Source organism: Ctenopharyngodon idella, chromosome 3 (assembly GCF_019924925.1).
Source record: "Ctenopharyngodon idella isolate HZGC_01 chromosome 3, HZGC01, whole genome shotgun sequence".
In the NCBI taxonomy this organism is placed as follows: Eukaryota; Metazoa; Chordata; class Actinopteri; order Cypriniformes; family Xenocyprididae; genus Ctenopharyngodon; species Ctenopharyngodon idella.
Genome location: NC_067222.1, coordinates 54119215 through 54132436, shown reverse-complemented (window position 1 = coordinate 54132436; position 13222 = coordinate 54119215). Strand labels below are relative to the sequence as shown.

Genomic DNA, 13222 nt, shown 5'->3' with positions numbered 1-13222 from the left:
GATTGAGTAGTTAGATAGGAGTGGAGTTAATTCTGATTTTGTTCTAATTTCTATTATGTTGCTCTTTCTTAGGTGGCAAGTCCAAAAAAGCAAGCCCTGGGGAAACAAAAGAGGCCTTGGGCAGAACAAAAATTGATGCAATAATGAGCATGTATATTACCTAGTAATTGGGCTTATTTTAAAAAAAAAATTGTGTTAAACCAAATGTGACAGTAAAACCATCAGAATTTATCAGTTTCATCTTGGTGTATCAGTGTGATGACACTTACAACTGGTTCTGAATAATGCCTAAATTTCAGTAACATTTAGTTTCTATACCTAACAAAGTATGCCCTGTGTTAATTTAGTGTGTTTTAGGTGATTATAATTTGGATGTCCTTAGATAAATGTTTAAACTAAAATGCATTTCTTTGTATTTTTTACAGATGAAGTGATCCAGAAATTTCCTGGAACCACCAGGGGCCAACTAAGGGTTGCTATTAATCAAACGGTCACTGAGCTGCGGACATCCAAACAGACTCTACAAACTTAAAAAATGAACAGGCTATATCATATACCTGTTGGTGGATTTTTGGTGGTTATGTTTTGTTGTGATATTCAGTTTCAATAGTTGTGTTTTCAGTAGTTTTATAATTTTGCACAGCTTAACAATTTTTCTCTTTAAATTAATACTGTTTTAATGTTTTAACTGCTTTAATGTATTACTACTTTTTTGCCAACTGCACCGTTTAACATTTAAGGCTTAGGCATACCATGTGCATTGTATTTCAAGTGTGTAAGTACACATCCATAACCTATATTTCAAAATATGTAAGAAATGAAAGCATGTTTATTTGTTTAGTTTACATCATACAATAATGCAAATGTTTTGCAATTCATATACCTAATATAAGAACATAACATATTCAAAATGTATGTGCACACAATTATTTTATATATGCCATTTATATATTCCATATACATTTATCAAAAATATATTTTGCAAATATATTTCACTTTAAATGTAAAATATATACTAAGACTATATAAAAACATATATTAGGGACATATATATGTCACAGATATGTAAGCAATATGCTATGCATATGTTTAATTTGTATATTGAACATTTATACAAAGAAATATGTCATGTAAATTAATAATTATATATGTGACACACACACACATATATATACATATATAAAATACTGTATTATATATACATAAACAAAAATTATATGGGCTAGTTTTATGTCAATATATGAAATTGTTCCATTTTCAAAAAGGATTTATATATGGGCAGATATATATGTACATATATGTTTTCACTTTATATGTAGATATATTTAATGTATGTATATTTCATATATGTACAGTGCACAGCATAAATGAGTACACCCCCTCTGAACAAATACAAAAGATGTATTTTCTTTATGATCACTAATACAATTCATGGAAAGATGGCAAAACTAAAATGTATTAAACATATACATAATAAAAACTGAGAAATATGTCATTAATAGCCATAAAATAAGTAAATTAGCCAATTTTGTTTAAATTAAGGATAGTAGAAATGAGTACACCCTAGATTTAATTCAACAAATGTATAATATTCTAGCACTTAGTATGCCCTCCATAATTTTGAATATACTGCTCTGACCCTTCTTGGCACAGAGTGTACAAGATCATGACAAATTGTCACATCTGTCCTGTTTAACTCCTGGATGATGAGCTCCTTAAATGCCCTGATCTTTAATGGGGAGTGTTGCTCAACTCGTCTCTACAGAATCCCCCACAGGCGCTCAAGAGTGTTAAGATTGAGTACCATACATGTCCACAGAAGTTTTTTCACCTTGGGAGAATGCATATCCTCATTGTCATGTTGAAAAAATGCCCAACAATGCAGGGAATGAGGAAAGGGTAACATCTTCTGTTTCAAGTTTGTGTATTAAATTACACAGTGGTGTGTGAATTCATGACAGCATTGATAAAGCACAACTCTCTCACACCTTCAGCACTCATACATCCCTATATAAGAGCTTTACTACCACTGAACTTTACTGTGGGAACCAGGCACTTCTCACTGTACTCCTCCTCTAGCAACACCATAACATTTTGGATGCTGTTAGATCCAAAATGATTGATTTGGTCTCATCTGACCAGAGTATTGATTCTCAGAATCTATATTTTGTAAATATGGGCTTTGGAACTGACTTTATTGTGCTTTGGCTACAGTAGGTAGTTCCAATGAGAACAACAACCATGCATGTCATTTCTGCAGGCTGCATCTTACTCTGTGAGATAAACAGTCACTCTTTTCATAGCTTTTGCTGGCTCTGAGACACTCGCTTGGTATTTCTCCTGCTCTTTGTCTAGCAAAAAAATCCCTCATCACTAAATGAAAGCTTAAAATGAAGGCCTAATTATTTCAGGGGCCTTGTCACAAGTCCATTGTTTTTCAATTTCTATGTTACTTTTGCTATATTTTCACACTTAAAACAATGATTTGGTAATCCTCTTGTACCACTGTCCTCTTCTGTGCTAAGAAATAAGTCTCCTGGCAGTTCTTTCCCAAGTGGTTCCATTGTTGTCAGCATTAAGTCTGAGAATGATTCAGTGGGCTATATAACACTCAAGAAATTACTTCTCTTTAAATGTTTTGGTTCAACATACTTACCTGTTGATCAAACATTGCCTTAAACTTACACCAGAAATTTTTTATTTTGTTTTATTTAGTAACTTTTAGGAGGGTGTACTCATTTTTGCTACACTACATTTTATCACCTTGATAAGAAAAAATCTTATTTTCCTGAATAATTTTGACATGCTTCTTTGGTAATTGATGAAGCAGACTTGCTGGAACATTATATCTCTAAAGAACCCTAACATGTCTTCTAAGTAATTGAGTAATTGCTGACTTTCAGAAGTTTCAGAGGGGGTGTACTCATTTAGGCTGTGCACTGTACATATATTACATTTCCGTATGGGCTCACTGTCACTGATTCATCATGAGCTCAAAGCATTATGGGTAGAGTCTCTCTACAGTCTGTTCTGATTCATCAACACAGTTTCGCTGATGATCCAGTATAATCAACCCTAAACCCAGGATAGAGCGGTTGAGTGAATGTGGTCTGGACTGTGTGGATGAGGATCATTGTGTCTCCAGAGACGCTGTAGAAGGACAGAGTTCCTGCACTGTGATCCACATACACTCCTACTCTACTGCTGATGGGCTTTACAGGGAGATGAATCTGTTTGTTATTGTGTCTGAATGAGTAACTGTAGGAAAAGCAGTTTAAACTCCAGGACTGATCATTCCATCCTAACAAACACTCATGACCCTCTCCCTTCCTGCTGATGCTCTTATATGACACTGATATAGACACATCACGTCCACTCCACTCAATCTCCCAGTAACAGCGTCCATTCACACTCTCTCTACACAACACCTGAGACCACCCATCAAATCTGTCTGGATGATCAGGATACGACTGCAGTGGGTAAGTGTCAGTAATCACTGTGTTGTCCTCAGACAGATGGAGGCGTTTATTCACTGTGTTCAGATCCAGAGTGAGCCGGTGGGAATCTGATGGAGATAAAACATCACAATCAGGAATTATCAATCTGTCCATCTTTTTATCTACACTGTAAAAATGATTTTTGCTGCTTGTTAAATGTACTTAATTAAAGTAAAAAAAAAAAAGAAGCACAATTACTGAACATTCTGTCCTAATTTAATTGTGTAAAATCCACTTAAATATGTAAAACTGAAGAAACTAAAACTGTTTCTTTGGAAGTTTCTCCACTGCTGCAGTAGTGATGTTCCTTCACGCTCCCACAGGAGCTTAGTTTTCTCTGGGAAAAAGAAAAAAATATTTTTTACACTGCCGCAGTAGTGCTGCTCCCTCTCGCTCCTGCAGGAGCTCAGTTTCTTTAGAAAATTTCTTTCCGCTATAGGCACTCGCTCGCCGCATTAGTTGTGTTGCTTTGGTAATGCTGGCATTTTAATCTAAAAAATGTTGACTGCTTCGCTAAACTGAGGTGATAATTAAAGTCATGTTTGCATGTGTGTTGTATTGGGATTTTTCAGGAAGTTAATGTACAGTAATTAACTGTATTGTTTTGTTATTTAATTGTAAATGCTTCGATTAGCATTAGCTTATGAGTGTGCACTATATTACATGTAAACATGCCTTATGAGTCTATTTAAAGGTATGTTTAGGATTTCTTTTGAGTTCATATGTTTATAGATGTAAATGAATAACAATAACTTCATATAACCTTTATCTTTGTTTTGTTTTTTTGTACTGCTGGTGTAAAGGAATAAGAATAGCATTGTTAATGCATGTTTAATCATATTTTATTTATTGTTTTGTTAGTGACTCGTTGTGTCACGACTTTCCCTTGAGGGGCCCATCATTACTAACTCATTATTAACTAACCATACACAGGGCTCCAGACTGCGACTAAATGCTTGCATTTTCCTGCTGGTGTGATCAAAATTTGTTAGCAGTCATGCTGGTGCGACCACCATAACGTTGCCCAACATCAAATGGCAGAAATCAAGAGACAAATTTTGTTTCATTAACAAAGTTTGGGAGGAGAACGTTCAAGCGGTCTATCTAATCAGCTCGAGAGAAGGTATAAACACAGATGAGAGCCGACTCGCAGACTCACCTATAGTTACCCCGACAGTTTTCTGCATCCCTCCGCCACCCCATTCCTCACTCTTGGCTGGGGATACGGGGAAAAACTCTGGGTTTGGACTAAATTCCAAGCTCGAGCCCTCTATCCCCTTGTACAGCATGCCAAATAAGCTTATTATATTTTTTTTTACTCTATTCGGTCAGTTGTAAGTGTGAACTTGTGAAAACAACTGACACAGGTATATGGACATTATTTATTTAATAAAGATTAATTTTTGGCATTTTATCATAGATCTGAATTTATAAATCAAAATATTTATTGCATTTATGAAGAAAAGGTTCAGCACCCAAGGCTTTATCGCTGTTGCCTCAATAGTGTACAGTGTCTTTGGGTGGATTGCTGTGGAGGATTGGCAGCAACGGCCATTAGGATTGTTTGTGATTTGGTCTTAGTGACTTATGAGTTCTCTTGTCTACTCCTCTTTTATAGATTTAGGAGCTAATTTTAGTGCTAAAATGCTTTGTGAAATACTCTTAGAGCAAAAATTTTGGAGTCCTAAAATTAGGACTGACACGCCTATTATTTTTAAGAGTTTCTTCTAAATCGGCAAGTTAGGAGCTACTTTTAGCCTTGAGATGTTTTGTGAATACGGCCCCAGATCAAACAGTGCTGCCGTGGAAACCAGGAGAAACATTGTGCCATGAACGAACAAGTTATAGAGGGCTTTTACGAATGGTAGCAGTGTCAATAAGAACTGACAAGTCGGGAGTGGGAAGACCAATTATTTTTGAGGAAGTGTTAACAATTTTAAAGAGCTTATTTCTGTTGGTGAGAGAAAGCATAGTGAAATACCTGGTGGCACAATACAGAAGGATGGGTTCAATGATACTTCTGTACAAAAGAAGCAAGAGATGTGGTTTAACTGAGAGAGTCCTAAGTTTACGTATGACAAATATTCTTTGTTGGCAGCGCCTATAAATGTCTGATGTGATGGTCAAAACTCAATTTGTTATCAAAGATAATGCCAAGATATCTGAAACTGCCGACAATTTCTAACTAACTGACCATTGATGGAAATAGGGCAGTGAGGGGTAGAGAGTTTTTGTTGTGTATCAAGGATAAGTGCCTTCGTTTTGGTGACGTTGAGGAGGAGATGACTGTTTGTACACCATTGGGTAAAATAGGCGGCAGATTGATGATATCGACTGATTCTGTGCCAGTGATGAGGGCGAGTATGGCTGTGTCATCTGAATATTTGAAGTATTTTGTGTCAGAATCATGTACCTCGTTTTGCAGCGAGGAATAATTCTAAAAGGATTTACCTCAGAGGAAGAGCATGACTGGTTTCAATTCCATTTCGAGGATCAACTTGATCAAGCTGAGGATTGTGAATGGTAAGTTTTTTTTATTCATAAATTCTTTATTTTAATTGTGATATAGACTAGTGTCTGTCAATATTAAGCCGCAAAAAGACTGTTTAACTATGAATCCTGCATGTTCTCTGTCTCTGTGTGAATGATTTGGGCAGATGTGTGGTTTCGTTTAGCTACTACACATACAACTTAAATTAGTAAACATGACTTATTGGATTTTCCCCAAAAAATATTGCTATACTAAGATGAGTGAAATTGACTGAAATATGTAATAAATACTGAAATTAAGATTTATACGCTCTATAATATAACAAATAAGATACATAAAATGTCATAGCAATATGAATGGTTTAGACAATGTTTCTTTGGCCTGATTATGAAAGATTATGAAAGGTTTACTGTAAAATAGCCTATACAGGTGCTGGTCATATAATTAGAATATCATCAAAAAGTTGATTTATTTCACTAATTCCATTCAAAAAGTGAAACTTGTATATTATATTCATTCATTACACACAGACAGATATATTTCAAATGTTTATTTCTTTTAATTTTGATGATTATAACTGACAACTAAGGAAAATCCCAAATTCAGTATCTCAGAAAATTAGAATATTACTTAAGACCAATACAAAGAAAGGATTTTTAGAAATCTTGGCCAACTGAAAAGTATGAACATGAAAAGTATGCGCATGTATAGCACTCAATACTTAGTTGGGGCTCCTTTTGCCTGAATTACTGCAGCAATGCGGCGTGGCATGGAGTCGATCAGTCTGTGGCACTGCTCAGGTGTTATAAGAGGCCAGGTTGCTCTGAGAGTGGCCTTCAGCTCTTCTGCATTGTTGAGTCTGGCAGATCACATCTTCCTCTTCACAATACCCCATGGATTTTCTATGGGGTTAAGGTCAGGCGAGTTTGATTAAGAACAGGGATACCATGGTCCTTAAACCAGGTACTGGTAGCTTTGGCAGTGTGTGCAGGTGCCAAGTCCTGTTGGAAAATGAAATATGCATCTCCATAAAGCTGGTCAGCAGCAGGAAGCATGAAGTGCTCTAAAACTTCCAGGTATACGGCTGCGTTGACCTTGGACCTCAGAAAACACAGTGGACCAACACCAGCAGATGACATGGCACCCCTAACCATCACTGACTGTGGAAACTTTACACTGGACCTCAAGCAACGTGGATTGTGTGACTCTCCTCTCTTCCTCCAGACTCTGGGACCCTGATTTCCAAAGGAAATGCAAAATTTACTTTCATCAGAGAACATAACTTTGGACCACTCAGCAGCAGTCCAGTCCTTTTTGTCTTTAGCCTAGGCGAGACGCTTCTGACGCTGTCTGTTGTTTAAGAGTGGCTTGACACAAGTAATGCGACAGCTGAAACCCATGTCTTGCATACGTCTGTGCGTAGTGGTTCTTGAAGCACTGACTCCAGCTGCAGTCCACTCTTTGTGAATCTCCCCCACATTTTTGAATGGGTTTTGTTTCACAATCCTCTCCAGGGTGCGGTTATCCCTATTGCTTGTACATTTTTTTCTACCACATCTTTTCCTTCCCTTCACCTCTCTATTAATGTGCTTGGACACAGAGCTCTGTGAACAGCCAGCCTCTTTTGCAATGATCTTTTGTGTCTTGCTCTCCTTGTGCAAGGTGTCAATGGTCGTCTTTTGGACAACTGTCAAGTCAGCAGTCTTCCCCATGATTGTGTAGCCTACAGAACTAGACTGAGAGACCATTTAAAGGCCTTTGCAGGTGTTTTGAGTTAATTAGCTGATTAGAGTGTGGCACCAGGTTTCTTAAATATTGAACCTTTTCACAATATTCTAATTTTCTGAGATACTGAATTTGGGATTTTCAGTTATAATCATCAAAATTAAAAGAAATAAACATTTGAAATATATCAGTCTGTGTGTAATGAATGAATATAATATACAAGTTTCACTTTTTGAATGGAATTAGTGAAATAAATCAACTTTTTGATGATATTCTAATTATATGACCAGCACCTGTATAGTGCCACATCAATAAAGCTTTTGTTCGCAATGAATGATAAAAGCTTTGCATCACAGAAATAAATTATATTTTAAAGTACACTATATTCCCAAGTTTTGGGACGCCTGCCTTTACATGCACATGAACTTTAATGACATCCAATTCTTAATCCATAGGGTTTAATATGGAGTTGGCCCACCCTTTGCAGCTATAACAGCCTCAACTCTTCTGGGAAGGCTTTCCACAAGATTTAGAAGTGTGTTTATGGGAATTTTTGACCATTCTTCTAGAAGCGCATTTGTGAGGTCAGGCAGTGATGTTGGCGAGAAGGCCTGGCTCACAGTCTCCGCTCTAATTCATCCCAAAGGTGTTCTATCGGGTTGAGGTGCACTGCTTTGTGCACTGGTGCGCAGTCAGGTTGGAACAGGAAGGGGCCATCCCCAAACTGTTCCCACAAAGTTGGGAGCATGAAATTGACCAAAGTGTCTCAGTATGCTGAAGCATTAAGAGTTCCTTTCACTGGAACTAAGGGTTCAAGCCCAACCCCTGAAAAACAACCCCACATCATAATCCCCCTCCACCAAACTTTACACTTGGCACAATGCAGTCAGGCAAGTACCGTTCTCCTGGCAACCGCCAAATCCAGACTCGTCCATCGGATTGCCAGACAGAGAAGCGTGATTCGTCACTCCAGAGAACACGTCTCCACTGCTCTAGAGTCCAGTGGCGGTGTGCTTTACACCTGGTGATGTAAGGCTTGGATGCAGCTGCTCGGCCATGGAAACCCATTCCATGAAGCTCTCTACACACTGTTCTTGAGCTAATCTGAAGGCCACACGAAGTTTGGAGGTCTGTAGCTATTGACTGCAGAAAGTTGGCGACTTCTGTGCACTGTGCGCCTCAGCATGCGCTGACCCCACTCTGTGATTTTATGTGGCCTACCACTTCATGGCTGAGTTCAGTGGTGTAATGTAACGAAGTAATAATACTTTGTTACAGTACTTAAGTATTTTTTGGGAGAATCTGTACTGTACTTGAGTTTTTATATTTCTGTCAATTTTTACTTTTACTCTGATACATTTTCCCAAAGCATTTTCGTTACTTACTACAAAATAAAGTCGGAAGAAAACACTGCAAGCAAGCATGTGCAAACAAGTGCTTGCACAACCGCGGTTGATTTCATTTTCCAGGTTTCATCCTTTGCTGGAGTGGCTGAGAAGAGTGCGCTGTCATTTTACAGTATGAGAACGACCTCTAGAGGCGAAATAAAAACTATCACTGATGCCTCGTAGAGTTTGTTTTGACACGTGACGTGAGGATACGCGCTGCACAGAGCGGGACACTTCAAAAACGGATTTAAAACAGACGGTATGTTATACAGTGTACTCTACAGTACATGTTTTCATATCATTATAAAGTAATTAGTTTGTTGAGTAGATGCTGCATTAGTGGAGAAAAGCAGTATGTTTGCCATCGAGGCTGAGAGGATGCTAACATCTCAAGTATCTCAAGCGGTTAAAACAATGCGACAAAAACAACTGTTTAATGTCATGATTGTTACCATTCATTTGCATTAGTTTATATCCATTTGTTCGCTGTTGTGCATTCATTACCCAGCGAAGTTGCATATTTAAACTGTATCCTCATCATGCAGCGACAGAAACATAAATCAGAAATGTATTCGATTTCAGTTCTTTTTTATCAGCACTGTAACACATATTTTGATTAGATAATCATCAAGTTTTCTAAAATAGAGGCAAATAATGTGTTAAAGTATACATATAATAGACCTATGCTATGCCTTTGTGTATAAAGATGGCAATTTTTAAGCGTGACTGCTTGGATTTATATGAAATAGTAACACTACAATAAGAGCCCATTTGTAACATTAAATAAGGTTAATAAAAGTATTGTTCATTTTTAATTTCAACATTTACATTTTAACATTTTAAAGTTGCCTCTTACATTAGTTATAATGCACTATGAATTAACATGAACGATCAATGTATAATATATTTGTAATGATGGGCTGACAGCGTGAGGATCCATTTGCAGTATCTTTATTGTAACAACAAAGCACAAGGCAGACAAGGGCAAGACAGTAGCGGAAACAGGGACAGGCTTGGGTCGAGACAGGCGGCAGAGAGACAGGGTCTTACAACAGGCAGAGTTCAGGGCAGGCGGCAGGCAAACGTAATCCAGGAAACAGGCAGGGTTCAAGGCAGGCAGCAGAGGTTCACAGAAGATAAACAGTCCAATCAATAACAAGGTAACAGTCCACAAGAAAACGCTCAGTAGTGATCACTGGGGCAAATCAAGACTTCGCAGTGTATGGATGCGTGTGTGCGTCTTAAATAGTGTGAGTGTGATGCAGTGCAGGTGTGTGCAATCAGTCCCAGGAATGAGGGCCTATGGGTAATGTAGTCCAGAAGGAAGTAGCTCAAAACTCAGGTGATGGCTCCCTCCGGCGGCCGGGAGGGGGAGCCGCGGGAGCCGCATTCGTGACAATATTAGTATTTTTTATATTTAAAAATTACAATAAACTTTTAGCCATTTTTTTAATTCAAAGAAACAAAATGTAAGAAAGAGTTAAAACTGAACACAATCATGCTGCTCAAACTGTGTATAGAACAATTTTTAATATTTTTTTGCTCCTTTTGTATTTAACATTTACTTGTACTTTTACTTTCAATACTTAAGTACGTTTAATATATATATATATAAAAAAAAATACTTTTCATACTTAAGTACAAAAAATATCACATACTTTAAAACTTACTCAAGTAACATTCTAAACAGTGACTTTAACTTCTATCAAAGTCATTTTCTGGTAAGATACTTTTACTCAAGTATGGCTTTCGAGTACTTTATACACCACTGGCTGAATTGCTGTTGTTCCCAATTGCTTTCACTTTGTTATGATACCACTAACAGTTGTCCGTGGAATATTTAGTAGTGAGAAAATTTCACGAATGGACTTATTGCACAGGTGGCAACCTATCAAGCTTGAATTCACTGAGCTCCTGAGAGCGACCCATTCTTTCACAAATGTTTGTAGAAGCAGTCTGCATGCCTAGTGCTTGATTTTATACACCTGTGGCCATGGAAGTGATTGGGACACTTGAATTCAATGATTTGGAGGGGTGTCCCAATACTTTTGGCAATATAGTGTATATTCAAATAGACAACCATTATTTTAAATTGTAAAAATATTTCACAGTATTGCTGTTTTTTCTGTATTTTTGATCAAATAAATGCAGGCTTGATGAGCATGAGACTTCTTTCAAAAACATTAAAGATAGTAGTATAATAGTAGTAATAATACATGCATGCATGAGATCACAAAAATCATGTTTTCTGTTAAGAGTGGATATTACATTATTGTTAATACAATAGCTGATATGATCCTGATATCAGAATGCTCACAGAGGTTTTTTTCTTTTATCTCACAGATTTCAGAATCATAGTGACCAGATATTGGCCCACATTGGAATGCATGCGTATGATACTGAGATCACTGACTGGAAGTGTTTTTCTTTCTTTTTTTTTTTTTTTTTCTTCTTCTTCTTCTACTTTTTTTTTCTTTCCCCAGTGCACCAAATGCCAGGTAAGTGATGTTCACTTGTATCTTTGAACCAGATTTATTTCCAGATATAACTGTGTACTCAAAATGTGTCTTTGACTCTCATTTATATAGTTAACTATATTCTAAATAAACTACAAACATAAAAATTATATTTTTGTTTTGTCATTGCATTCCTTCTTAGTTCACTCAGTCACATTCCTGATTGAATGGCTCATTATGCAGCTCATTAGGGGCAGGGTCTTAATCTCCTCAGGTGTGAATCAAAGCATTATTCATGAAGATTCATGCCTCCCTGCATATAGTCTTCCTAAACAAAAAGTGTCTTAGAAATTTAAAATTAATGCATTGTTTTATGCTTCCAAGTAGGCAGAATGATTTTAACATCACTTTGAAGCAAAAACTTTAGACTAAAATATACAGTTCCCAAAAGTCTTGTAAAAAAATGTTTAGTATGTGTTTTGAGGCCTTATTTGAGGGCTTATTTATTTATTTTTTTCAAAAACCATGCATATATGTAATTCTCTCAAAAATAAAAATATGTACATACTTGTAGCGCACATATTATTGTAGCCTAGATTCTGCTGAATGGGTTAAAAGAACCGGTCAAAAGAATGATTCGTTCATGAACTAGACATCAAAAAGCATTTGCATAAATAAGAATGTGATTGTGTGATTGTGTGTGTGTGTGTGTGTGTGTGTGTGTGTGTGTGTAGACGTACATTTGTGCAGTCCTGCTGTAATCCTGAACTCTCCTCCATGATCCACACTAAAAAAAACACACAGTACATTCACATTTTATCAGTAAGCAAACACGCACGCACACACACACACACACACACACACACACACACACACACACGTCTACACACTCTCACACACATTAACACACTCATACACTCATTCATAAACACACACACACACACACACACATCAGTGCAGGGTGATTAATCAATTTAATTGTTTAATTGTAATTTTGAATTACAATTTTGGCTTCCAGTGATTATGGAAACAAGATAATCAAAATAAAATGACATGGTAAAACATGCTTTAAACATACTATATATGAAACATACATATACTAGCAATATTCTATGGGGTTCATACGGTCATGAAAAACCTGGAAGTCATGGAATTTTAAAATAGCAATTTACAGGCCTGGGAAAGGTTTGGAAAAGACATGGAAATTTGTTTCAAAATATTCATATAATAGAACATATGCATAAGTGATAATATTGTTTCAACAAACTACAATACTTAACATTCATTCGCACTATCCAACTGCGGCATTCCATCAGATTTAGTTTTGCAGCATTATAAACAATCACACGCATGTTCTTATTGAGCTTATGAATGTGATGGCCAATCAGAGGCGTTCAGATTAGTCATCACTGTAACGAAGAGTTTTGTTCAATGCACACGCTCTCTGAAAATCTGAAACTGTATGTAGAATTCTTAAACTCGCAAATTCGCCCATCATAAACAAGAAAGTGCAGATTCGATGTCAGAGAGTGTAGTCAGCTTCTGTGATTTTAGCAGGAGTGTTTGTGAGAGCGCTTAAACTCATGCTAGACCCAAGTTATGTTATATCTTCATGATAGGTCACATTCTCTGCTCCCTTTATATATACAGTTTATTCCAGATAAT

At 36.8% G+C, this 13222-nt stretch overlaps 1 protein-coding gene across 2 annotated transcripts in view; it reads right to left on the bottom strand.

Annotated features, from left to right (window-relative positions):
• Positions 1-674: 674 nt before the first annotated feature.
• Positions 675-13222, bottom strand: part of LOC127508738 (NACHT, LRR and PYD domains-containing protein 12-like) — a 68729-nt gene continuing 56181 nt past the window's right edge. Inside the window, exons 10-11 of one of the 2 annotated variants that reach the window (XM_051887057.1) lie at positions 12298-12344; positions 675-3565 (exon numbers count right to left, since the gene is read on the bottom strand). In XM_051887057.1, coding sequence (XP_051743017.1) covers positions 3039-3565; positions 12298-12344 — 574 coding nt within the window. In that variant the 3' untranslated portion in view covers positions 675-3038. The remainder of the gene's footprint in view (positions 3566-12297; positions 12345-13222) is intronic. The other variant, XR_007928900.1, reaches the window with a different exon arrangement.